We start from the raw sequence: 26,888 nt of genomic DNA, 5'->3' as shown, positions 1-26,888 counted from the left end.
CACATACTGTTCAGGGATGTGTAGGTTAGAGTGGATTGGCCACGCTAAATTATCCAGACTGCTCAGGGATGTGTAGGTTAGGGTGGATTGGCCATGATAAATTACCCATTGTGTTCAGGGACGTGTAGGTTAGGGTGGATTGGCCATGCTAAATTACCCGTAGTGTTCAGGGATGTGTAGGTTAGGGAGGATTGGCCATGCTAAATTACCCCATAGTGTTCAGGGATGTGCAGGTTAGGATGGATTGGCCATGCTAAATGACCCATACGGTTCAGGGATGTGTAGTTTCGGGTGGATTTGCCATGCTAAATTACCCCATAGTGTTCAGGGATGTGCAGGTTAGGATGGATTGGCCATGCTAAATTACCCCATAGTGTTCAGGGATGTGCAGGTTAAGGTGGATTGGCCATGCTAAATTGCCCACGTTGTGTTCAGGTATGTGTAGATTACTGTAGATTGGCCACGCTAAATTACCCCCATAGTGTTCAGGGATGTGTAGGTTAGGGTGGATTGGCCATGCTAAATTACCCTTAGTGTACAGGTTAGGGAGGATTGGCCACGCTAAATTACCCAGAGTGCTCTGGGATGTGTAGGTTAGGGTGGAATGGCCATGCTAAATTACCCTGAGTGCTCTGGAATGTGTCGGTTAGGGTAGATTGTCCATGCTAAGTTACCCCCATAGTGCTCAGGGATGTGTAGGTTAGGGTGGATTGGCCACGCTAAATTACACCATAGTGTTCAGGGATGTGCAGGTTAGTGTGGATTGGCCATGCTAAATTACCCATCGTGCTCAGGGAGGTGTAGGTCAGGTGGATTGACAATGCTATTTTACTCCATAGTGTTTAGGGATGTGTAGGCTATGGTGGATTGGACATGCTAAATTACCCCATAGTGTTCAGGGATGTGTAGTTTAGGGTGGATTGGCCATGCTAAATTACCCATTGTGTTCAGGGACGTGTAGGTTAGTATGGATTGGCCATGCTAAATTACCCATTGTGTTCAGGGACGTGTAGGTTAGGGTGGATTGGCCATGCTAAATTACCCATAGTGTTCAGGGATGTGCAGGTTAGGGTGGATTGGCCATGCTAAATTACCCCATAGTGTTCAGGGATGTGTAGGTTAGGGTGGATTGGCCATGCTAAATTATCCCATACTGTTCAGGGATGTGTAGGTTAGGGTGGATTGGCCATGCTAAATTACCCATAGTGTTCAGGGATGTGTAGGTTAGGGTGGATTGGCCATGCTAAATTACCCATAGTGCTCAGGGATGTGTAGGTTTGGGGTGGATTGGCCATGCTAAATTACCCATAGTGTTCAGGGATGTGCAAGTGAGGGTGGTATGGCTGTGCTAAATTATGCATAGTGTTCAGGGATGTGTAGGTTAGTCAGGATTGGCCATGCTAAATTAACCCCATAGTGTTCAGGGATGTACAGGTTAGAGTGAATTGACTGTGCTAAATTACCCACAATGTTCAGGGATGTGTAGGTTAGGGTGGATTGGCCATGCTAAATTACCCCATAGTGTTCAGGGATGTACAGGTTAGGATGGATTGGCCACGCTAAATTACCCATAGTGTTCAGGGATATACAGGTTAGGGTGGATTGGCCATGCTAAATTACCCCATAGTGTTCAGGGACGTGTAGGTTAGGGTGGATTGGCCATGCTAAATTACCCATAGTGTTCAGGGACGTGGAGGTTAGTGTGGATTGGCCATGCTAAATTACCCAGAGTGCTCTGGGATGTGTAGGTTAGGGTGGATTGGCCATGCTAAGTTACCCCCATAGTGTTCAGGGATGTGCAGGTTAGTGTGGATTGGCCATGCTAAATTACCCCATAGTGTTCAGGGACGTGTAGGTTAGGGTGGATTGGCCATGCTAAATTACCCCATAGTGTTCAGGGATGTGCAGGTTAGGGTGGATTGGCCATGCTAAATTACCCATTGTGTTCAGGGATGTGTAGGTTAGTGTGGATTGGCCATGCTAAATTACCCATTGTGTTCAAGGACGTGGAGGTTAGGGTGGATTGGCCATGCTAAATTACCCATAGTGCTCAGGTATGTGTAGGTTAGGGTGGATTGGCCATGGTAAATTACCCCCATAGTGTTCAGGGATGTGTAGGTTAGGATGGATTGGCCATGCTAAATTACCCCATACTGTTCAGGGATGTGTAGGTTAGAGTGGATTGGCCACGCTAAATTATCCAGAGTGCTCAGGGATGTGTAGGTTAGGGTGGATTGGCCATGGTAAATTACCCCCATAGTGTTCAGGGATGTGTAGGTTAGGGTGGATTGGCCATGCTAAATTACCCCATACTGTTCAGGGATGTGTAGGTTAGAGTGGATTGGCCACGCTAAATTATCCAGAGTGCTCAGGGATGTGTAGGTTAGGGTGGATTGGCCATGCTAAATTACCCCATACTGTTCAGGGACGTGTAGGTTAGTATGGATTGGCCATGCTAAATTACCCATTGTGTTCAGGGACGTGTAGGTTAGGGTGGATTGGCCATGCTAAATTACCCATAGTGCTCAGGGATGTGTAGGTTAGGGTGGATTGGCCATGCTAAATTATCCAGAGTGCTCAGGGATGTGTAGGTTAGGGTGGATTGGCCATGCTAAGTTACCCATATTGTTCAGGGATGTGTAGGTTTGGCGTGGATTGGCCATGCTAAATTACCCATAGTGTTCAGGGATGTGTAGGTTAGGGTGAATTGGCCATGCTAAATTACCCATTGTGTTCAGGGACGTGTAGGTTAGTATGGATTGGCCATGCTAAATTATCCAGAGTGCTCAGGGATGTGTAGGTTAGGGTGGATTGGCCATGCTAAGTTACCCATAGTGTTCAGGAATGTGTAGGTTAGGGTGGATTGGCCACGCTAAATTATCCAGAGTGCTCAGGGATGTGTAGGTTAGGGTGGATTGGCCATGCTAAGTTACCCATAGTGTTCAGGGATGTGTAGGTTAGGGTGGATTGGCCATGCTAAATTACCCATTGTGTTCAGGGATGTGTAGGTTAGTATGGATTGGCCATGCTAAATTACCCATTGTGTTCAGGGACGTGTAGGTTAGGGTGGATTGGCCATGCTAAATTACCCATAGTGTTCAGGGATGTGCAGGTTAGGGTGGATTGGCCATGCTAAATTACCCCATAGTGTTCAGGGATGTGTAGGTTTGGGGTGGATTGGCCATGCTAAATTACCCCATAGTGTTCAGGGATGTGTAGGTTAGGGTGGATTGGCCATGCTAAATTACCCCATAGTGTTCAGGGATGTGTAGTTTAGGGTGGATTGGCCATGCTAAATTACCCATAGTGTTCAGGGATGTGTAGGTTAGGGTGGATTGGCCATGCTAAATTACCCATTGTGTTCAGGGATGTGCAGGTTAGGGTGGATTGGCCATGCTAAATTACCCATAGTGCTCAGGGATGTGTAGGTTTGGGGTGGATTGGCCATGCAAAATTACCCATAGTGCTCAGGGATGTGCAGGTTAGGGTGGATTGGCCATGCTAAATTACCCATAGTGCTCAGGGATGTGTAGGTTAGGGAGGATTGGCCATGCTAAATTATACCCTCGCGTTCAGGGATGTACAGGTTAGGATGGATTGACCACGCTAAATTTCCCAGAGTTCTCAGGGATGTGTAGGTTAGGGTGGATTGGCCATGCTAAATTACCCCATAGTGTTCAGGGATGTGCAGCTTAGGGTGGATTGGCCATGATAAATTACCAATGGTGTTCAGGGATGTGCAAGTGAGGGTGGTATGGCTGTGCTAAATTATGCATAGTATTCAGGGATGTGTAGGTTATTCAGGATTGGCCATGCTAAATTAACCCCATAGTGTTCAGGGATGTACAGGTTAGGGTGGATTGGCCACGCTAAATTACCCAGAGTGCTCTGGGATGTGTAGGTTAGGGTGGATTGGCCATGCTAAGTTACTCCCATAGTGTTCAGGGATGTGCAGGTTAGGGTGGATTGGCCACGCTAAATTACCCATAGTGCTCAGGGATGTGTAGGTCAGGTGGATTGACCATGCTATTTTACTCCATTGTGTTCAGGGAAGTGTAGGTTCTGGGCGATTGGACATGCTATATTACCTCCGTAGTGTTCAGGGATGTGTAGGTTAGGGTGGATTGGCCATGCTAAATTACCCCCATAGTGTTCAGGGATGTGTAGGTTAGGATGGATTGGCCATGGTAAATTACCCCATAGTGTTCAGGGATGTGCAGGTTAGGGTGGATTGGCCATGCTAAATTACCCCATACTGTTCAGGGATGTGTAGGTTAGAGTGGATTGGCCACGCTAAATTATCCAGAGTGCTCAGGGATGTGTAGGTTAGGGTGGATTGGCCATGCTAAGTTACCCATAGTGTTCAGGGATGTGTAGGTTTGGGGTGGATTGGCCATGCTAAATTACCCATAGTGTTCAGGGATGTGTAGGTTAGGGTGGAATGGCCATGCTAAATTACGCCATACTGTTCAGGAATGTGAAGGTTCGGGTGGATTGGCCACGCTAAATTACCCAGAGTGCTCAGGGATGTGTAGGTTAGGGTGGATTGGCCATGCTAAATTACCCATAGTGCTCAGGGATGTGCAGGTTAGGGTGGATTGGCCATGCTAAATTACCCCATAGTGTTCAGGGATGTGTAGGTTAGGGTGGATTGGCCATGCTAAATTACCTCATAGTGTTCAGGGATGTGTAGGTTAGGGTGTTTTGGCCATGCTAAATTACCCCATAGTGTTCAGGGATGTGTAGGTTAGGGTGGATTGGCCATGCTAAATTACCCATATTGTTCAGGGATGTGTAGGTTAGGGTGGATTGGCCATGCTAAATTACCCATAGTGTTCAGGGATGTGTAGGTTAGGGTGGATTGGCCATGCTAAATTACCCCATAGTGTTCAGGGATGTGTAGGTTAGGGTGGATTGGCCATGCTAAATTACCCCATAGCGTTCAGGGATGTGTAGGTTAGGGTGGATTGGCCATGCTAAATTACCCATATTGTTCAGGGATGTGTAGGTTCGGGTGGATTGGCCATGCTAAATTACCCATATTGTTCAGGAATGTGTAGGTTCGGGTGGATTGGCCATGCTAAATTACCTTATCGTGTTCAGGGATGTGTAGGTCAGGGTGGGTTGGCCATGCTAAATTACCCATAGTGCTCTGGGATGTGTAGTTTCGGGTGGATTGGCCATGCTAAATTACCCATAGTGTTCAGGGATGTGTAGGTTAGGGTGGATTGGCCATGCTAAATTACCCCATAGTGCTCAGGGATCTGTAATCTGGGGTTGATTGGCCATGATAAATTACCCCATAGTGTTCAGGGATGTGTAGGATAGGGTGGATTGTCCACGCTAAATTACCCCATAGTGTTCAGGGATGTACAGGTTAGGGAGGATTGGCCATGCTAAATTACCCCATAGTGTTCAGGGATGTGTAGTTTAGGGTGGATTGGCCTTGATAAATTACCCCATAGTGTTCAGGGATGTGTAGGTTAGGGTGGATTGGCCATGCTAAATTACCCATAGTGCTCAGGGATGTGTAGGTTAGGGTCGATTGGCCATGCTAAATTACCCCATAGTGTTCAGGGATGTGTAGGTTAGGGTGGATTGGCCATGCTAAATTACCCCATAGTGCTCAGCGATGTGTAGGTTAGGGTGGATTGGCCATGCTAAATTACCCCCATAGTGTTCAGGGATGTGTAGGTTAGGGTGGATTGGCCGTGCTAAGTTACCCATAGTGCTCAGGGATGTGTAGGTTAGGATGGATTGGCCATGGTCAATTACCCATAGTGCTCAGGGATGTGTAGGTTAGGGTGGATTGGCCATGCTCAATTACCCACAGTGCTCAGGGATGTGTAGGTTAGGATGGATTGGCCATGCTAAATTACTCATAGTGTTCAGGGATGTGTAGGTTAGGGTGGATTGGCCATGCTAAATTACCCCATAGTGCTCAGGGATGTGTAGGTTAGGTTGGATTGGCCATGCTAAATTACCCATAGTGCTCAGGGATGTGCAGGTTATGGTGGATTGGCCATGCTAAATTACCCATAGTGTTCAGGGATGTGTAGGTTAGGGTGGATTGGCCATGCTAAATTACCCCATAGTGTTCAGGGATATGTAGGTTAGGGTGGATTGGCCATGCTAAATTACCCATAGTGTTCAGGGATGTGTAGGTTAGGGTGGATTGGCCATGCTAAATTACCCCAGAATGTGCAGGGATGTGTAGGTTAGGGTGGATTGGCCATGATAAATTACCCCATCGTGTTCAGGGAATTGTAGGTTAGGGTGAATTGGCCATGCTAAATTACCCATAGTGTTCAGGGATGTGTAGGTTAGGGTGGATTGGCCATGATAAATTACCCCATCGTGTTCAGGGAATTGTAGGTTAGGGTGAATTGGCCATGCTAAATTACCCATAGTGTTCAGGGATGTGTAGGTTAGGGTGCAATACTCAGGGGTTAATGTAGAGTAATTGGGTTGACGAATGGATCTGGACAGGTTACCCTGCGGAGTGTCGATGTGTACTTGTTGCCCTGAAGAGCCTGTTTGCAGACTGTTGGAACTCTGTTGTATTGTGTTGTGAGTCCCCCAGCTGAAAGCTGCAACATTTGACCGTGACTGTGTTGCTGTTTTGAAGTCAATCAGCAGCTGCTTGCTGTGTCCGGTGGTTTGTTTCATCGCCAGCGACTTTGTCCCCTGCTGAATGCTCGCTTTCACCTCTCGGTCTGTGCAGCCTGCCCTTTCTGCGCTGACTTGGGCTGGTTCCAGGAAACACTTCTCACGCTTGGTTCACACCATCGCAGAGGCTGCTCACTCAGTAGACACTGAGAGACCGAGAGTGAGACGAGTCCTGCAGTTCTCAACGTGAGTAGAAGTGTGTGCTGGAGAGGTAAACTGTTCACCCTCTCTCTCTTTTATCTCTGTCTCTCTCTTTCCTCTCTCTCTCTCTCTGTTTCTCTCTCCCTCGCTCTTGCTCTCTCTCTCGGTCTCTCTCTCGGTCTCTCTGTCGGTCTCTCAGTCTCGCTCTCAGTCTTGCTGTCTGTCTCCCTTTCTGTCGCACTGTCTCTGTCTCGCTGTCTGTCTCACTCCCTATCTTGCTCTGTCTCTCTCCCTCTGTCTCTCTCTCTCTGTCTCTGTTTTCCTATCTATCTCTCTGCCCCTTTTCCTCCCCCCCCCTTTCTGTTTGCGTGTCCCTCTACCTCTCGTTCTTTCTCTCTCCCCCTTCTGCCTGCCATCTCTCCCCATCTCTGTCTCTCTCCCCCCCTGTCTCTCTCCCCCCGTCTCTGTCTCTCTCTCCCCCCGTCTCTCCCCCCCCCGTCTCTCTCCCCCCCCCGTCTCTCTCCCCCCCCCGTCTCTCTCCCCCCCCCCCGTCTCTCTCCCCCCCGGTCTCTCTCCCCCCCGGTCTCTCTCCCCCCCGGTCTCTCTCCCCCCCGTCTCTCTCTCTCTCCCCCCCCGTCTCTCTCTCCCCCCCCGTCTCTCTCTCTCTCTCTCTCCCCCCCGTCTCTCTCTCTCTCTCCCCCCGTCTCTCTCTCCCCCCCCGTCTCTCTCTCTCTCTCTCTCCCCCCCGTCTCTCTCTCTCTCTCTCTCCCCCCCCGTCTCTCTCTCTCTCTCCCCCCCGTCTCTCTCTCTCTCTCCCCCCCGTCTCTCTCTCTCTCTCCCCCCCGTCTCTCTCTCTCTCTCTCCCCCCCGTCTCTCTCTCTCTCTCTCTCCCCCCCGTCTCTCTCTCTCTCTCTCCCCCCCGTCTCTCTCTCTCTCTCTCTCTCCCCCCCGTCTCTCTCTCTCTCTCTCTCTCCCCCCCGTCTCTCTCTCTCTCTCTCCCCCCCGTCTCTCTCTCTCTCTCTCTCCCCCCCGTCTCTCTCTCTCTCTCTCTCCCCCCCCGCTCTCTCTCTCTCTCTCTCTCTCTCCCCCCCGTCTCTCTCTCTCTCTCTCTCCCCCCCGTCTCTCTCTCTCTCTCTCTCCCCCCCGTCTCTCTCTCTCTCTCTCTCCCCCCCCGTCTCTCTCTCTCTCTCTCTCCCCCCCCGTCTCTCTCTCTCTCTCTCCCCCCCCCGTCTCTCTCTCTCTCTCTCTCTCCCCCCCGTCTCTCTCTCTCTCTCTCCCCCCCCCGTCTCTCTCTCTCTCTCCCCCCCGTCTCTCTCTCTCTCCCCCCCCCCGTCTCTCTCTCTCTCTCTCTCCCCCCCCCGTCTCTCTCTCTCTCTCTCCCCCCCCCGTCTCTCTCTCTCTCCCCCCCCCGTCTCTCTCTCTCTCTCTCTCCCCCCCGTCTCTCTCTCTCTCCCCCCCCCCCCCCGTCTCTCTCTCTCCCTCCCCCCCCCCGTCTCTCTCCCACCCCCCCCCCGTCTCTAAGTTAAAAATCTCACAACACCAGGTTATTGTCCCAACAGATTTATTTAGAAGTGTAAGCTTTTGGAACATATTTCTAAATAAACCTGTTGGACTCTAACCTGGTGTTGTGTGATTTTTTTTTAACTTCGTCCACCCTAGTCCAACGCTTCCGTCTCCACATCATGTCTCTCTCTCTCTCTCTCTTTTCTGTCTGTTCTCTCTCTCTGTGTCTCTCTCAATCTCTCTCTCAATGTCTCTGCATTTCTCTGTTTCTCTCTCAGTTGCTCTCTCTCTCTTTCAGTCTCCTCTGTCTCTTTCTTACTCTTTGTTTTTCTCTCTCCCCTTTTCTCTCTCTCTTTCTTTCTCTCTCTCCCTTTCTCTCTGTTTCTCTCTCTCCTCCCTGTTTCTCTCTCAATCTGTCCCCCTTTCTGTCTCTCTCTGTTTCTGTCTTTCTCTCTTCCCTCTCCATCTTTCTCTCTCAATCTCTCTGTATCCTTGTGTGTGTGTGTGTGTGTGTGTGTGTGTCTGTCTCTGCACATTTCTGTCTTTCCCTCACTCTGTCTTAGTCTCCACTCTATATTTAATGTGTCTGCATCTCTGAATATTTCCCTCTCTCTTTGTTTATGTATTTTCTATGTAAAACTTGATTGAGTTTTTTGAGGAAGTAACAAAGAGGATTGATGAGGGCAAAGTGGTAGATGTGATCTATATGGACTTCAGTAAGGCATTCGACAGGGTTCCCCACGGGAGACTGGTGAGCAAGGTTAGATCTCATGGAATACAGGGAGAACTAGCCATTTGGATACAGAACTGGCTCAAAGGTAGAAGACAGAGGGTGGTGGTGGAGGGTTGTTTTTCAGACTGGAGGCCTGTGACCAGTGGAGTGCCACAAGGATCGGTGCTGGGCCCTCTACTTTTTGTCATTTACATAAATGATTTGGTAGCGAGCATAAGAGGGACAGTTAGTAAGTTTGCAGATGACACCAAAATTGGAGGCATAGTGGACAGCGAAGAGGGTTACCTCAGATTACAACAGGATCTTGACCAGATGGGCCAATGGGCTGAGAAGTGGCAGATGGAGTTTAATTCAGATAAATGTGAGGTGCTGCATTTTGGGAAAGCAAATCTTAGCAGGACTTATACACTTAATGGTAAGGTCCTAGGGAGTGTTGTTGAACAAAGAGACCTTGGAGTGCAGGTTCATAGCTCCTTGAAAGTGGAGTCGCAGGTAGATAGGATAGTGAAGAAGGCGTTTGGTGTGCTTTCCTTTATTGGTCAGAGTATTGAGTACAGGAGTTGGGAGGTCATGTTGCGGCTGTACAGGACATTGGTTAGGCCACTGTTGGAATATTGTGTGCAATTCTGGTCTCCTTCCTATCGGAAAGATGTTGTGAAACTTGAAAGGGTTCAGAAAAGATTTACAAGGATGTTGCCGGGGTTGGAGGGTCTGAGCTACAGGGAGAGGCTGAACAGGCTGGGGCTGTTTTCCCTGGAGCGTCGGAGGCTGAGGGGTGACCTTATAGAGGTTTATCAAATCATGAGGGGCATGGATAGGGTAAATAGACAAAGTCTTTTCCCCTGGGGTGGGGGAGTCCAGAACTAGAGGGGCATAGGTTTAGGGTGAGAGGGGAAAGATATAAAAGGGACCTAAGGGGCAACTTTTTCCCCCAGAGGGTGGTACGTGTATGGAATGAGCTGCCAGAGGAAGTGTGGGGTCTGGTACAATTACAGCAATTAAGAGGCATCTGGATGGGTTTATGAATAGGAAGGGTTTGGGGGGATATGGGCCGGGTGCTGGCAGGTGGGACTAGATTGGGTTGGGATATCTGGGTCAGCATGGACGGGTTGGGCCGAAGGGTCTGTTTCCGTGCTGTACATCTCTGTGACTCTAACTCCTAATGAAAGCGCTAATCGCTATTGGTCAAATGTGCTTTACTCCATGTGAAAGAGACACCAACCTTTTCGTTATTTCATGTTGTGAATGAGTTGTGTTGGTTTGTGTCTTTAGGGGGCATTTTTTTTTCATACAATCCCTAAAGTGTGGGGATCCCTCTACATCCCTGAAAACTAAGGGTTGGATTGGCCATGCTAAAGTACCCTAACCTGCACATCCCTGAGCACTGTGGGTAATTTAGCATGGCCAATCCACCCTAGCCTGCACATCCCTGAGCACTATGGGTAATTTAGCATGGCCAATCCACCCTAGCCTGCACATCCCTGAGCACTATGGGTAATTTAGCATGGCCAATCCACCCTAACCTACACATCCCTGAGCACAATGGGTAATTTAGCATGGCCAATCCACCCTAACCTACACATCCCTGAACACTATGGGGTAATTTAGCATGGCCAATCCACCCTAACCCACACATCCCTGAACACTATGGGGTAATTTAGCATGGCCACTCCACCCTAACCTACACATCCCTGAACACTATGGGGTAATTTAGCATGGCCAATCCACCCTAACCTGCACATCCCTGAGCACTATGGGTAATTTAGCATGGCCAATCCCACCCTAACCTACACATCCCTGAGCACTATGGGGTAATTTAGCATGGCCAATCCACCCTAACCTGCACATCCCTGAGCACTATGGGTAATTTAGCATGGCCAATCCACCCTAACCTGCACATCTCTGAGCACTATGGGGTAATTTAGCATGGCCAATCCACCCTAACCTACACATCCCTGAGCACTATGGGGTAATTTAGCATGGCCAATCCATCCTAACCTGCACATCACTGAACACTATGGGGTAATTTAGCATGGCCAATCCACCCTAACCTGCACATCACTGAACACTATGGGTAATTTATCAAGGCCAATCCACCCTAACCTACACATCCCTGAGCACTATGGGGTAATTTAGCATGGCCAATCCATCCTAATCTACACATCCCTGAACACTATGGGTAATTTAGCATGGCCAATCCACCCTAACCTACACATCCCTGAGCACTATGGGGTAATTTAGCATGGCCAATCCACCCTAACCTACACATCCCTGAACACTATGGGGTAATTTAGCATGGCCAATCCACCCTAACCTATACATCCCTGAACACTACGGGGTAATTTAGCATGGCCAATCCACCCTAACCTACACATCCCTGAGCACTATGGGGTAATTTAGCATGGCCAATCCATCCTAACCTGCACATCACTGAACACTATGGGGTAATTTAGCATGGCCAATCCACCCTAACCTGCACATCACTGAACACTATGGGTAATTTATCAAGGCCAATCCACCCTAACCTACACATCCCTGAGCACTATGGGGTAATTTAGCATGGCCAATCCATCCTAATCTACACATCCCTGAACACTATGGGTAATTTAGCATGGCCAATCCACCCTAACCTACACATCCCTGAGCACTATGGGGTAATTTAGCATGGCCAATCCACCCTAACCTACACATCCCTGAACACTATGGGGTAATTTAGCATGGCCAATCCACCCTAACCTACACATCCCTGAGCACTCTGGGGTAATTTAACATGGCCAATCCACCCTAACCTGGACTGTGGGAGGAAACCGGAGCACCCAGAGCAAACCCACACAGACATGGGGAGAATGTGCAAACCCCACACAGACAGTCGCCCTGAGGCTGGGATTGAACTTAGGACCCTGGCGCCGTGAGGCAGCGGTGCTAACCACTGTGCCACCCTAATGTCTACTTACCGTTTTTAAATTGTGTTAATTTTACATCTTTGCCATGTAAGCCTTGTTTTATGCTAAATTAATAATTTCCAGCAACACAATTTTCAACTCTGGTCTCCAGTATCTGCAATCCTCACTTTCTCCCAGATGCCTCGCACACCTTTGCAGTCTTAGGGGGCAGGGGAACCTGATGGGAATTTGCAGATACCTATATTTCTGTCTACCTAGGGATACGTTAAAAACAGAACTGTGATCATGTTCTGGAAAGTTGAATTTTAAGCTGGTCGGCTCTCAAAGTTAATCTATTTTTCTGATTCATCAACTGGATTTCATTCATAAACACATGATTATTAATTTAACGTCTAACTAGACTTATTTGTCAAAGATGTAACGTTAGCACAATCAACTGGGCCACCATTTGATGGCTATTAGCATTTCGACTTCATCGACAGAAAATCCAGTAGATACGAGACATCAGTGCAATTTATTCTTCATTTTTCAGAGCCTTGACCAACAAGTATTTATTTTTTTCTCTTTCTGCTTTATATAAAGACCATCACCTCTGCAGAGACATCTCTATATGTTTTGTCAATGTGTCTGCAGCATCTGCACTCAGTAAAAACCTAGAATTAAGAATCAGATTGGAAACCACAAAACTGGTGTTGATTGTCAGGAGTCGAACTGATCAGCTCATGTCTGTCCTACGTGTAACTACAGCAATGTGGTAGACTCCTAATTGTTAAACACTGGCCTAATGTCCACATCCTGTGAATAAATAAAACAAATTTAGCGTCGTGGCTTGGATGTTAGCCAGTGTTGTACAAATATCTCTGTCTGTCTCTCTCTCTCTCTCTCTCTCTGCCTTTCTCTCTCTCTCTCTCTCTCTGTCTGTCTCTCTCTCTCTCTCTGTCTCTGTGTCTCTCTCTCTCTCTCTGTCTCTGTCTCTCTGTCTGTCTCTCTCTGTCTGTCTCTCTCTCTGTCTCTGTCTCTCTCTCTCTCTCTGTCTCCCTCTCTGTCTCTCACTGTTTCTCTTCCTCTCTCCGTCTACTTCTCTCCCAGCCCCATTCTGTCTGTCTGTCTCTCTCTCTGCCTCTGTCTGTCTCTCTCACGTGCCTCTCTCTCCCCCTGCCTCTATCTTTCTCACACTGCCTCTGTCTATTTCTATCTCTGTCCCATTCTGTCCATCTCTGTCCCACGTTCTCTCCCTCTCAGTCTCTCTCGGTCTCTCCTCATCATGAATAAATACAGATTGAGTTTCTGTGTCATTGACAATGATGGTGAAGATGTTCGATTCTGGGAAGTGTCTTTGTCCTGGATGTGTTTTTGAGAAAGTCCGTTGCGCATTCCCAGGTCAGGATGCTGTGTGACTCCAGCTGATAATTTAGCATGGCCAATCCACCCTAACCTGCACATCCCTGAACACTATGGGGTAATTTAGTATGGCCAATCCACCCTAACCTGCACATCCCTGAACACTATGGGGTAATTTAGCATGGCCAATCCACCCTAACCTGCACATCCCTGAGCACTATGGGGTAATTTAGCATGGCCAATCCACCCTAACCTGCACATCCCTGAGCACTATGGGTAATATAGCATGGCCAATCCACCCTAACCTACACATCCCTGAGCACTATGGGTAATATAGCATGGCCAATCCACCCTAACCTACACATCCCTGAGCACTATGGGTAATTTAGCATGGCCAATCCACCCTAACCTACACATCCCTGAACACTATGGGTAATTTAGCATGGCCAATCCACCCTAACCTACACATCCCTGAGCACTATGGGTAATATAGCATGGCCAATCCACCCTAACCTACACATCCCTGAGCACTATGGGTAATATAGCATGGCCAATCCACCCTAACCTACACATCCCTGAGCACTATGGGTAATTTAGCATGGCCAATCCACCCTAACCTACACATCTTTGGATTGTGGGAGGAAACCCACGCAGACAGGGGGGGAATGAGCAAACTCCACACAGACAGTCTTCCCCCCCGAGGCTGGAATCGAACCCGGGTCCCTGGTGTTGTGAGGCAGCCATGCCAACCAGTGAGCCACCATGTCAATCAGTTCCCACCCCACATATGTTTTCTTCACTTATATCATCATCTCTCTCTCTCTCTCTCTCTCTCTCTCTCTCTCTGTTTCTGGTCAGCTCTCTCTCTCATTGTGTATCTCCCATTATTTGCACAGACTCTGGTGTGTGTGGAGTATGTGTGTAAGAATGCTTTGTCACTCATCTCAATGAATCGGTAGTGTTTCGTATCAATTGGCCATAAAACAATTTGTGGAAACTGTCGCCCTTGGGGAAGCAGCTATGTTGTGACTGTTGCAAATGTTACTGGATTTAATTCGCCAGACAGTGGGGAGGGGTTGCTATATTCACAGAGCTTCCATCACACACAGTTTTGAGGTCAGAGAGTCACAGAGATGTACAGCACGGAAACAGACCCTTCGGCCCAACCCGTCCATGCTGACCAGATATCCCAACCCAATCTAGTCCCACCTGCCAGCACCCGGCCCATATCCCCCCAAACCCTTCCTATTCATATACCCATCCAGATGCCTCTTAAATGCTGTCATTGTACCAGCCTCCACCACTTCCTCTGGCAGCTCATTCCATACACGTACCACCCTCTGGGGGAAAAAGTTGCCTCTTAGGTCTCTTTTATATCTTACCCCTCTCACCCTAAACCTATGCCCCTCTAGTTCTGGACTCCCCCACCCCAGGGGAAAAGACTTTGTCTATTTACCCTATCCATGCCCCTCATGATTTGATAAACCTCTATAAGGTCACCCCTCAGCCTCCGACACTCCAGGGAAAACAGCCCCAGCCTGTTCAGCCTCTCCCTGTAGCTCAGACCCTCCAACCCTGGCAACATCCTTGTAAATCTTTTCTGAACCCTTTCAAGTTTCACAACATCTTTCCGATAGGAAGGAGACCAGAATTGCACGCAGTATTCCAACAGTGGCCTAACCAATGTCCTGTACAGCCGCAACATGACCCTCCCAACTCCTGTACTCAATACACTGACCAATAAAGGAAAGCATACCAAACGCTGCCTTCACTATCCTATCTACCTGCGACTCCACTTTCAAGGAGCTATGAACCTGCACTCCAAGGTCTCTTTGTTCAGCAACACTCCCTAGGACCTTACCATTAAGTGTATAAGTCCTGCTAAGATTTGCTTTCCCAAAATGCAGCACCTCGCATTTATCTGAATTAAACTCCATCTGCCACTTCTCAGCCCATTGGCCCATCTGGTCCAGATCCTGTTGTAATCTGAGGTAACCCTCTTCGCTGTCCACCACACCTCCCATTTTGATGTCATCTATCGGAGGGTCAGTACTGAGGGAGTGCCGCACTGTCGGAGGGTCAGTACTGAAGGATAGCCGCACTGTCGGAGGGTCAGCGCTGAGGAAGTGCCGCACTGTCGGAGGGTCAGTACTGAGGGAGCGCCGCACTGTCAGAGGGTCAGTACTGAAGGATAGCCGCACTGTCGGAGGGTCAGCGCTGAGGAAGTGCCGCACTGTCGGATGGTCAGTGCTGAGGGAGTGCCGCACTGTCAGAGGGTCAGTGCTGAGGGAGTGTCGCACTGTCAGAGGGTCAGTACTGAGGGAGTGCCGCACTGTCGGAGGGTCAGCGCTGAGGAAGTGCCGCACTGTCGGAGGGTCAGTGCTGAGGGAGCGCCGCACTGTCGGAGGGTCAGTACTGAGGGAGTGCCGCACTGTCGGAGGGTCAGTACTGAGGGAGTGCCGCACTGTCGGAGGGTCAGTACTGAGGGAGTGCCGCACTGTCGGAGGGTCAGTACAGAGGGAGTGCCGCACTGTCAGTGGGTCAGTACTGAGGGAGTGCCGCACTGTCGGAGGGCCAGTACTGAGGGAGTGCCGTACTGTCGGAGGGTCAGTGCTGAGGGAGTGCCGCACTGTCGGAGGGTCAGCAGTGAGGTAGTGCCACACTGTCGGAGGGTCAGTACTGAGGGAGAGCTGCACTGTCGGAGGGTCAGTACTGAAGGATAGCCGCACTGTCGGGGGGTCAGTACTGAGGGAGTGTTGCACTGTCGGAGGGTCAGTACTGAGGGAGCGCCGCACTGTCGGAGGGTCAGCACTGAGGGAGCGCCGCACTGTCGGAGGGTCAGCGCTGAGGAAGTGCCGCACTGTCGGTGGGTCAGTGCTGAGGGAGTGCCGCACTGTCAGAGGGTCAGCGCTGAGGGAGTGCCGCACTGTCGGAGGGTCAGCGCTGAGGGAGTGCCGCACTGTCGGAGGGTCAGCGCTGAGGGAGTGCCGCACTGTCGGAGGGTCAGTACTGAGGGAGTGCCGCACTGTCGGAGGGTCAGGACTGAGGGAGTGCCGCACTGTCGGAGGGTCAGGACTGAGGGAGTGCCCCACTGTCAGAGGGTCAGTACTGAGGGAGTGCCGCAGTATCAGAGGGTCAGTGCTGAGGGAGTGCCGCCCTGTCGGAGGGTCAGTACTGAGGGAGTGCCCCACTGTCAGAGGGTCAGTACTGAGGGAGAGCTGCACTGTCGGAGGGTCAGTACTGAAGGATAGCCGCACTGTCGGGGGGTCAGTACTGAGGGAGTGTCGCACTGTCGGAGGGTCAGTACTGAGGGAGTGCCGCACTGTCGGAGGGTCAGCGCTGAGGAAGTGCCGCACTGTCGGAGGGTCAGCGCTGAGGGAGTGCCGCACTGTCGGAGGGTCAGTACTGAGGGAGTGCCGCACTGTCAGAGGGTCAGTACTGAGGGAGTGCCGCACTGTCGGAGGGTCAGTACTGAGGGAGTGCCGTACTGTCAGAGGGTCAGTACTGAGGGAGTGCCGCACTGTCGGAGGGTCAGCGCTGAGGGAGTGCCGCACTGTCGGAGGGTCAGCGCTGAGGGAGTGCCGCACTGTCGGAGGGTCAGCGCTGAGGGAGTGCCGCACTGTCGGAGGGTCAGTGCTGAGGGAGTGCCGCACTGTCGGAGGGTCAGGACTGAGGGAGTGCCGCACTGTCAGAGGGTCAGTACTGAGGGAGTGCCGCAGTATCAGAGGGTCAGTGCTGAGGGAGTGCCGCCCTGTCGGAGGGTCAGTACTGAGGGAGTGCCCCACTGTCAGAGGGTCAGTACTGAGGGAGAGCTGCACTGTCGGAGGGTCAGTACTGAAGGATAGCCGCACTGTCGGGGGGTCAGTACTGAGGGAGTGTCGCACTGTCGGGGGGTCAGTACTGAGGGAGTGTCGCACTGTCGGAGGGTCAGTACTGAGGGAGTGCCGCACTGTCGGAGGGTCAGCGCTGAGGAAGTGCCGTACTGTCGGAGGGTCAGCGCTGAGGGAGTGCCGCACTGTCGGAGGGTCAGTACTGAGGGAGTGCCGCACTGTCAGAGGGTCAGTACTGAGGGAGTGCCGCACTGTCGGAGGGTCAGTACTGAGGGAGTGCCGTACTGTCAGAGGGTCAGTACTGAGGGAGTGCCGCACTGTCGGAGGGTCAGTACTGAGGGAGTGCCGCACTGTCGGAGGGTCAGTACTGAGGGAGTGCCGCACTGTCAGAGGGTCAGTACTGAGGGAGTGCCGCACTGTCAGTGGGTCAGTACTGAGGGAGTGCCGCACTGTCGGAGGGTCAGTACTGAGGGAGTGCCGTACTGTCGGAGGGTCAGTGCTGAGTGAGTGCCGCACTGTCGGAGGGTCAGCAGTGAGGTAGTGCCACACTGTCGGAGGGTCAGTACTGAGGGAGTGCCGCACTGTCAGAGGGTCAGTACTGAGGGAGTGCCGCACTGTCAGTGGGTCAGTACTGAGGGAGTGCCGCACTGTCGGAGGGTCAGTACTGAGGGAGTGCCGTACTGTCGGAGGGTCAGTGCTGAGTGAGTGCCACACTGTCGGAGGGTCAGTACTGAGGGAGAGCTGCACTGTCGGAGGGTCAGTACTGAGGGAGTGTCGCACTGTCGGAGGGTCAGCACTGAGGGAGTGCCGCACTGTCGGAGGGTCAGCACTGAGGGAGTGCCGCACTGTCGGAGGGTCAGCACTGAGGGAGTGCCGCACTGTCGGAGGGTCAGCACTGAGGGAGCGCCGCACTGTCGGAGGGTCAGCACTGAGGGAGCGCCGCACTGTCGGAGGGTCAGTACTGAGGGAGTGCCGCACTGTCGGAGGGTCAGTGCTGAGGGAGTGCCGCACTGTCGGAGGGTCAGTGCTGAGGGAGTGCCGCACTGTCGGAGGGTCAGTACTGAGGGAGTGCCGCACTGTCGGAGGGTCAGTGCTGAGGGAGTGCCGCACTGTCGGAGGGTCAGTGGGTCCAGTTTGCTGGAATTCTGTGTCGTTCTGAATTGGGCCCGAGGTCGGAGGGAAGTTCTAATCGGCCCTTACCCAATGTGCTGTTCCCTGGGAATGGCTGACGCTCAGTCCCTGATCCGGCAGCCTGTGCCTCTCCGACCAGAGACATTCCGAACCTTCCTGATCTCGTCCCTCGGCCCATTCCGGGAGCCACATTGCCTTGGGATCTGCCTGTGCGACTGGTGTCTCATTATCATCTTGGGAGGGGGATGTGGTTTGGATTTGTTGCGGATGGTGACAGACTCTCAGCCCTCTCCTGGTCACCTTTGACCTGTCCGTTCCTCCCGTGTTTTTTCCACAGGGATGGAATTCCAGCCGGAAAGTTCCAGTCGTTTCCGGAAGCTTTACCTCCTCCTGTACCTCGAAATTCAGGGTAAGTGCAGGAAATCGATCCCAACAAAGGCCATTCAGCCCCCTCTCTTGTACTGTACAGGGACAGCAGGAGGCCATTCAGCCCCCTCTCCTGTACTGTACAGGGACAGCAGGAGGCCATTCAGCCCCCTCTCTTGTACTGTACAGGGACAGCAGGAGGCCATTCAGCCCCTCTCCTGTACTGTACAGGGACAGCAGGAGGCCATTCAGACCCCTCTCTTGTACTGTACAGGGACAGCAGGAGGCCATTCAGCCCCTCTCCAGTACTGTACAGGGACAGCAGGAGGCCATTCAGCCCCCTCTCCGTCCTGTCCCACAGTAACAGTAGGAGGCCATTCAGCCCCCTCTCCTGTACTATACAGGAACATGAGGAGGCCATTCAGCCCTCTCTCCAGCCTATTCCACTGGACCCTAAGTCCATTCAGTTCTCCCAACATTGTGACACATCCACCTATCTCCGTCTCCCTGTCTTTCCCTCTCTGTCCATCTCTCTCTCTCTCTCTGTAATTCTCTCTTGATTCCTTATTCACAGATTCTGTGTCTCTCTCGTTCTCTCCCTCTGTTCCTCTAACACTCATCCCCCCATTCCTCTTTGGGCTGGATTTTCTCACTCCCTATCTCTTTCTGCATCTCCCTCACTCGCAGTCTCTCTCTGTCTCTCTCTCTCTCTATCTCTCTGTCCATCCCTCTCTCTCTGTCTCGATCTCTCCCTCTCTCACTCTCATGGTGTCTCTCTCTCTCTCTCTCTCTCTGTCTCTCTCTCTCTCTTTCTATCTATCCTTCTTTCATTCATGTTCTCTCTCTCTCGCCCTCTCTCTCTCTCTCTGTTTTCCTCTCTCCCTCTCCCCCCCCATACCCTTCTCTCTCTGTCTCCATCTCTCTCTCTCTCTTTCTCCCTCTCACAGTGTCTCTCTCTCTCTCTCTGTTTTCCTCTCTCCCTCTCCACCCACCCTCTCTCTCTCTCTCATACACCTCTCTCTCTCTGTCTCCATCTATCTCTCTCTCTCTCTCTTTCTCCCTCTCACAATGTCTCTCTCTCTCTGTTTTCCTCTCTCCCTCTCCACCCACCCTCTCTCTCTCTCTCTCTCTCATACACCTCTCTCTCTCTGTCTCCATCTATCTCTCTCTCTCTCTCTCTCTTTCTCCTTCTCACAGTGTCTCTCTCTCTCTCTGTTTTCCTCTCTCCCTCTCCACCCACCCTCTCTCTCTCTCTCTCTCTCTCATACACCTCCCTCTCTCTGTCTCCATCTATCTCTCTCTCTCTCTCTCTCTTTCTCCCTCTCACGGTGTCTCTCCCTCTCTCTCTCTCTCTTTCTTCCTGACCCTCTCTCATTCATGTCCTCTCTCTCCCACTCTCCCACTCTCTCTCTCTCTGCGTCTCTCTCTCGCTCTGCCATTGGACAGGTCTCGGGTCACCCTGACCCTCCCCAGTCTGACTGTTGCCTGTGATAAAAGTTGCAGGCCTGAGAGAGTGTGAAGGGGGCCGTCTCCCTGAGAGCCCGCTGGTGGGCACACTGGGGCAGAGGGTGATGTTCACCTCAACGCCAGCAGAGACGTTACCGCCCAACGTGACATGGGAAATAAGGAAAGGGGACCGGATTATCTGCAACGGGAAGACCGGGGAACACTGCTTCGCAAACTTCCGAGGGAGAGTTCTACTACATCCCGGGAATTTCACCGTGGAATTAAGAACGGTCCAGCAATCAGACGAGGGAATGTATCAAGTTCGATTCCAAACGGAGTGGAAAATCCTGCATCAGGAGGGATTCAGACTCCGAGTGTATGGTAAGGAGAGATCGGCAGATATTACCGGGATTCACTTCACACCGAGTGTAACAGATTCCAACTCAACACCAGACTGAGGGAGTGCCGCACTGTCGGAGGGTCAGTACTGAGGGACCGCCGCACTGTCGGAGGGTCAGTGCTGAGGGAGTGCCGCACTGTCGGAGGGTCAGTACTGAGGGAGAGCCGCACTGTCGGAGGGTCAGTACTGAGGGAGTGCCGCACTGTCGGAGGGTCAGTGCTGAGGGAGCGCCGCACTGCCGCAGTGTCAGTACTGAGGGAGAGCCACACTGTCAGAGGGTCAGTGCTGAGGGAGTGCCGCACTGTCGGAGGGTCGGTACTGAGGGAGAGCCGCACTGTCGGAGGGTCAGTACTGAGGGACCGCCGCACTGTCGGAGGGTCAGTGCTGAGGGAGTGCCGCACTGTCGGAGGGTCAGTGCTGAGGGAGTGCCGCACTGTCGGAGGGTCAGTGCTGAGGGAGGGCCGCACTGTCGGAGGGTCAGTACTGAGGGAGTGCCGCACTGTCGGAGGGTCAGTGCTGAGGGAGCGCCGCACTGTCGGAGGGTCAGTGCTGAGGGAGCGCCGCACTGTCGGAGGGTCAGTGCTGAGGGAGTGCCGCACTGTCGGAGGGTCAGTGCTGAGGGAGTGCCACACTGTCGGAGGGTCAGTACTGAGGGAGTGAAGTGAAAGTGTAGGGGGAGTTGGAGCACAGATTGAGTTGGGTTGCAGATTGTGTCGGTGCGTGGGGCTGAGTCGGAGTGAACACCAAGCCCGTGTTTAATGCTGTGTGATCTCCCCAACCTTCTCTCTGGTCACCGTCCACATCTAGAGGCCATTTCCCAGCCGTTCATCACCACCACCAACGTCTCCATCAATGGGAGCTGCGCCGTGACGCTGACCTGTGTAGTGCAGAAAGGCAGCCACGTAAACTTCACCTGGCACCAGCAGGAGGCGGCGGTGGGCAGGCAGCCTGTGTTCCACCACGGTGAGAGACTAGATGTGAATCTCTCAGAGAACATGACCCTGAAGTACACGTGTGTTGTTCATAACCCAGTCAGTGTCCACAACGTGACCATCCAACTGCACAACAGCTGTCAGAGCCCAGAGCTGATGGACCCCTCTGAAGGTGAGATTGGTGATGTAGAGGGAGCTTTACTCTGTATCTAACCCCGTGCTGTCCCTGTCCTGGGAGTGTTTGATGGGGACAGTGTAGAGGGAGCTTTACTCTGTCTCTAACCCCGTGCTGTCCCTGTCCTGGGAGTGTTTGATGGGGGGACAGTGTAGAGGGAGCTTTACTCTGTATCTAACCCGTCCTGTCCCTGTCCTGGGAGTGTTTGATGGGGGGGACAGTGTAGAGGGAGCTTTACTCTGTATCTAACCCGTACTGTCCCTGTCCTGGGAGTGTTTGATGGGGGGGACAGTGTAGAGGGAGCTTTACTCTGTATCTAACCCCGTGCTGTCCCTGTCCTGGGAGTGTTTGATGGGGACAGTGTAGAGGGAGATTTCCTCTGTATCTAACTCTGTGCTGTCCCTGTCCCTGGGAGTGTTTGATGGGGGGACAATGTAGAGAGAGCTTTACTCTGTATCTAACCCCGTGCTGTCCCTGTCCCTGGGAGTGTTTGATGGGGGACAGTGTAGAGGGAGATTTCCTCTGTATCTAACCGTGTGCTGTCCCTTTCCCTGTCAGATGCTGAGCTGATGATTAAGGGGGGAAAGTTGGTTACTATTCTGGGATCTGTCGCTGGAGGCTGTCTCCTGGTTTTGCTCAGCATCTTCTGTGGAATGATCTCCCTTCAAAGGCTCAAGACCCCAGACCAGGGTGAGTCACATTCACGGTCTGGTATCTGATTTCAAACACACAGCTCTGGCTGTGACACGTCGCTGTGAGATCCAGAGGAACGTGTGCTGCTGGAGTTGACCGTTACCTGCTCAGTCAGAGATTGAGTGGAGTGAGACCTGATTGGTTTGTGTCTGTTTACCCTCTAGATGCTGAGCTTCAGAGTCAGTCAATGACCGTTTATGCTGCCGTTAGTCCCAGAATCCCACGGCCTCAGGTAAAAACCCACTCAATCTCTGCATCTCCTTCCCCCCCGTCAGACTCACAGCTCCATTCTCCTCGAGGGTATTACCCTCTCATTTCCCCCACTCTCCCTCCATCCCTCCCTCAATCTCTCCCTCTCTGTCCATTTCCCTCAATTTATCCCTCTCTCTTTGCAGTAACACGTTCCCAGTTTTTGTCTTTGCCTCTCTCTCTCTCCTTTTATCTCTTTCACTCACTCTCTCTCTCTTGCTCTCTCTGTTTCCCTTTCTCTATCCCTCTCTCTCTCTCTCTCTCCCTCGCTTTCTCTCCCTCCCTCTCTCTTGTTCTCTCTCTCTCTCATGTCTCACTCACTTTTTGTCTCTCTCTCTCCCTCTCTCTCTTGCTCCCTCTCTCTCTCTCCCTCGCTTTCTCTCCCTCTCTGTCTCTCCCTCGTTCTCTCTTTCTTGTGCTCTCTCTCTCTCTCTTGCTCCCGTTCTCTCTCTCCCTCTCTCTCTCTCTCCCTCACTCTCTCTCCCCCTGCTCTCTCTCCCTCTCTCTCCGTCTGTCTGTCTGTCTCTCTCTCCCCCTCTCTCTCCCCCTTCTCTCTCTGGCTGTCTCTCTCCCCCTGCTCTGTCTCCCTCTCTCTCTCTCTCTCTGTCTCTCTCTCTCCCTCTCTCTCCCCCTCTCTCTCTCTCCCCCTCTCTCTCTCCCTCTCTCTCTCTCCCTCTCTCTCTCTCTGTCTCTCTCCCCCTCTCTCTCCCTCTCATGTCTCACTCACTCTTTGCCTGTCTCTCTCTGTCCCTCTTCCCTGACCTCTCTCCTTTGATCCCATTTCTCTTCCTTCTGTCCTCCTATTTCCTCTAGTCACAGTGTTTATTGAGTTCTTTTTGTTTTCAGACTCAGCAAGGTGTAACCCTCCCGACAAATTCACAGTCGAACACCGTTTACTCCGTGATCATTGGACATCCGTCCGTGTGACTGGTGTTCCAAAGCCCCCTCTGTGTGTCTGGATCAGATTGCTTTCTCTCTGTTTCGAGTCCCTACAGTGTGGAAACTGGCCATCCGCTCCATCATGTCCATGCCAACCCAGACCCAGCGCAGCCCCGTAACCCTGCACTTCCCGTGGCCAACCCACCCTGACCTGCACATCCTTGGACTGTGGGAGGAAACCGGAGCACCCGGAGGAAACCCACGCAGACACGGGGAGAACGTGCAAACTCCACACAGTCAGTCCCCCCGCGAGGGTGGGATCGAATTCAGCTGTCAATCCCAACCTGGATCCCATTCTCACTGGTTAACAGCTAGCTTAGCTGGCTCAACATATCGCATCCGTTTGATATTTGGGTATAAATTCTGTGTCCTGTGATCCTTTCTGACAACCCCCTGGTGAAGGAGCGTCGCTCCGAAAGCTAGTGCTTCCAATTAAACCTGTTGGACTATAACCAGGCGTTGCGTGGTTTTTAACTCTGTACACCCCAGTCCCACACCAGCAACTCCAAATCATTTTACAAAATAGTGATTTCTGCTTCAAACAAACATCAAAGAAATCAGCTCCAGCACTGAAAAATAATCCTCAATTCTCACAGCCAGGATTCTCTCCCTGTTCACCACTCGTCCCAGGTCGATAGGATAGTGAAGGCAGCGTTTGGTATGCTTTCCTTTATTGGTCAGAGTATTGAGTACAGGAGTTGGGAGGTCATGTTGCGGCTGTACAGGACATTGGTTAGGCCACTGTTGGAATACTGCGTGCAATTCTGGTCTCCTTCCTATCGGAAAGATGTTGTGAAACGTGAAAGGGTTCAGAAAAGATTTACAAGGATGTTGCCAGGGTTGGAGGGTCTGAGCTACAGGGAGAGGCTGAACAGGCTGGGGCTGTTTTCCCTGGAGCGTCGGAGGCTGAGGGGTGACCTTATAGAGGTTTATAAAATCATGAGGGGTATGGATAGGATAAATAGGCAAAGTCTTTTCCCTGGGGTGGGGGAGTCCAGAACTAGAGGGGCATAGGTTTAGGGTGAGAGGGGAAAGATATAAAAGGGACCTAAGGGGCAACTTTTTCCTCCAGAGGGTGGTACGTGTATGGAATGAGCTGCCAGAGGAAGTGGTGGAGGCTGGTACAATTACAGCATTTAAGAGGCATCTGGATGGGTATATGAATAGGAAGGGTTTGGGGGGATATGGGCCGGGTGCTGGCAGGTGGGACTAGATTGGGTTGGGATATCTGGTCAGCATGGACGGGTTGGGCCGAAGGGTCTGTTTCTGCTATTTCCGAATCAACCTGTCGAGAGATGTCATTACCCACCACTGGAGCAGGTGGGACTCAAACTCAGTGCCACCACCACCTCCCCCCCCCCCCTCACCCCCAACCCCTCCCGGCCCCCCCTCGCTTCAGAGGTAGGGACACTACCACCGCAGCAGAGGAGACCAGGCCGTGTTTCGGTGCTGTGTGACTCCATGGGCAGTGGGTCACAGAGAGAGAGAGCGAGAGAGAGAAAGGGGTATGAGGATATCAAGGAGAGTGGATCGAGTGGATTGGCCAAGCACACAGAGAGAGAGACAGGAACTGCTCAGGGAAGGACAGAGAGAGAGAGGTCAAAGTGTCACAGAGCCCCACAGCACAGCAACAGGCCCCTCGGCTGATCCGGCCTGTGCTGGGACAAAGCCAACTAGTGGATTATTCTCATCTCATTTCCCAGCCCCTCTCAGTCTCGCTCTCTCTCGGTCTCTCACTCTCACTCTCTCTCTCTGTCACCGTCTCTCTGTCTCTGTCTCTCTCTGTCTCCCTGTCTCTCTGTCTTTCTCTCTCTGTCACTGTCCATCTGTCTCTCTCTCTCTCTCGGTCTCTCTCTGTTTCTCTCTGTCACCGTCTCTGTCTCTGTCACTGTCTCTCTCCTGTCTGTCTGTCTGTCTGTCTCTCTCTGTCTCCCTGTCACTGTCTCTCTGTCTCTCTCTCTGTCACTGTCTATCTGTCTCTCTCTCTCTCTCTGTGTCGTTCTCTCTGTCTCTCTCTGTCTCCCTGTCTCTCTGTCCTTCTCTCTGTGTGTGTGTGTGTCTCTCTCTCTCTCTGTCACTGTCTATCTGTCTCTTACTCTCTGTCTCAGTCTGTCTCTGTCTCCCTGTCTTTCTCTCTCTCTATTTCTCTCTTGTCTCTCTGTCTCTCTCTTTCTCTCTGTCATTGTCTCTCTCTCTCTCTGTCTCTCTCAGTCTCTGTCACTGTCTATCTGTCTCTCTCTCTCTCTGTCTCTCACTCTCTGTCTCTGTCTGTCTGTGTCTCCCTGTCTCTGTCCTTCTCTCTCTCTGTTTCTCTCTCTGTCACTGTCTCTCTCTCTCTGTCTGTCTCTCTCTGTCTCTCTGTCTGTCTGTCTGTCTCTCTCTCTCTCTCTCTGTCGCCCTCTCACTCTGTCTCTCTCCCTCTCTATTTCTGTCTGTCTGTCTCTCTATCTCTCGCTTTCTCTGTGTGTGTCTCTCTCTGTCTCTTTCTCTCTGTCACTTTCTGTCTGTCTATCTGTCTCTCTCTCTTGGTCTCTCTCTCTCTCCCCTTTTCTCTCTCTCTCTCTCTGTCTCCCCTTCTCTCTCTCTCTCTCTGTCTCTGTCTCTCTCTCTCTCCCCTTCTCTCTCTCTCTCCCCTTTTCTCTCTCTCTCTCTGTCTCCCCTTCTCTCTCTCTCTCTCTCTGTCTGTCTCCCCTTCTCTCTCTCTCTCTCTCACACAGACAGGGGGTTCCAGACTCCCCTCACGACTCCCTAGGGAGAATAAACCAATCCTCACGTCCCCTCGAAACCTCCTGCCCCTCACCTTAACCCGATGACCCCTGCCCCACAGGTCACCGACCCCACCATCAGGAGCGAAAGGTTGTTTTGCCGCCTCCTCCGTCCACGCCCCTCGGAACTTTATCCATCCCAATCCTTCACAACACACCGCATCCCAAACCCCGTCACTCTCCTCTGCCCTCGGAAAACCTACTCCCATCCAATCTCCTGACATCGCCAACGCGGAGATGAGAGGGACAGAGAGGGAGCTTCAGCGAGAGAGATCGGGAACTCAGGGACATGAAGGGTCAGGCCAAGGTGGGGAGGGGGAAGTGATGGGAATCCGGGGATGGTTAAGGGGCTGTAATCAAAGATCACGGAGGGGGTTACAGAGATAGGGAGGGGGTGGAGGGGGGTTACAGAGATAGGGAGGGGGTGTAGGGGGCTGGAGGGGGGTTACAGAGATAGGGAGGGGGTGTAGGGGGCTGGAGGGGAGTTACAGAGATAGGGAGGGGGTGTAGGGGGCTGGAGGGGGGTTACAGAGATAGGAAGGGGGTGTAGGGGCTGGAGGGGGTTACAGAGATAGGGAGGGGATGTAGGGGCTGGAGGAGGTTACAGAGATAGGGAGGGGGTGTAGGGGCTGGAGGAGGTTACAGAGATAGGGAGGGGGTGTAGGGGCTGGA

General features: G+C 52.0%; 1 protein-coding gene across 1 annotated transcript; it reads left to right on the top strand.

The window, feature by feature from the left end:
• Positions 1 to 6,847: 6,847 nt before the first annotated feature.
• LOC132808853 (SLAM family member 9-like) lies at positions 6,848 to 23,889 on the top strand. The gene is made up of 7 exons (XM_060822289.1): positions 6,848 to 6,880; positions 18,589 to 18,660; positions 20,115 to 20,444; positions 21,271 to 21,567; positions 22,129 to 22,260; positions 22,428 to 22,495; positions 23,359 to 23,889. The coding sequence occupies exons 2-7, from the start codon at positions 18,591 to 18,593 to the stop codon at positions 23,437 to 23,439; spliced, it is 978 nt and encodes a 325-aa protein (XP_060678272.1). The 5' UTR covers positions 6,848 to 6,880; positions 18,589 to 18,590; the 3' UTR covers positions 23,440 to 23,889.
• The last annotated feature ends 2,999 nt before the right edge of the window (positions 23,890 to 26,888 follow it).

This window comes from Hemiscyllium ocellatum (genome assembly GCF_020745735.1).
Source record: "Hemiscyllium ocellatum isolate sHemOce1 chromosome 40 unlocalized genomic scaffold, sHemOce1.pat.X.cur. SUPER_40_unloc_8, whole genome shotgun sequence".
NCBI classification, from domain to species: Eukaryota; Metazoa; Chordata; class Chondrichthyes; order Orectolobiformes; family Hemiscylliidae; genus Hemiscyllium; species Hemiscyllium ocellatum.
Note: the sequence above shows the minus strand (reverse complement) of the source record. Positions and strands in the feature narration are given on the sequence as shown.

Bases quoted from the DNA above. Each gene is read 5' to 3' on its own strand.
- LOC132808853 (XM_060822289.1), top strand. From the start codon at position 18,591: ATGGAATTCCAGCCGGAAAGTTCCAGTCGTTTCCGGAAGCTTTACCTC. The intron at 22,261-22,427 runs GTGAGTCACATT...TTTACCCTCTAG, and splicing joins GCTCAAGACCCCAGACCAGG to ATGCTGAGCTTCAGAGTCAG. The intron at 22,496-23,358 runs GTAAAAACCCAC...TTTTGTTTTCAG, and splicing joins CCAGAATCCCACGGCCTCAG to ACTCAGCAAGGTGTAACCCT.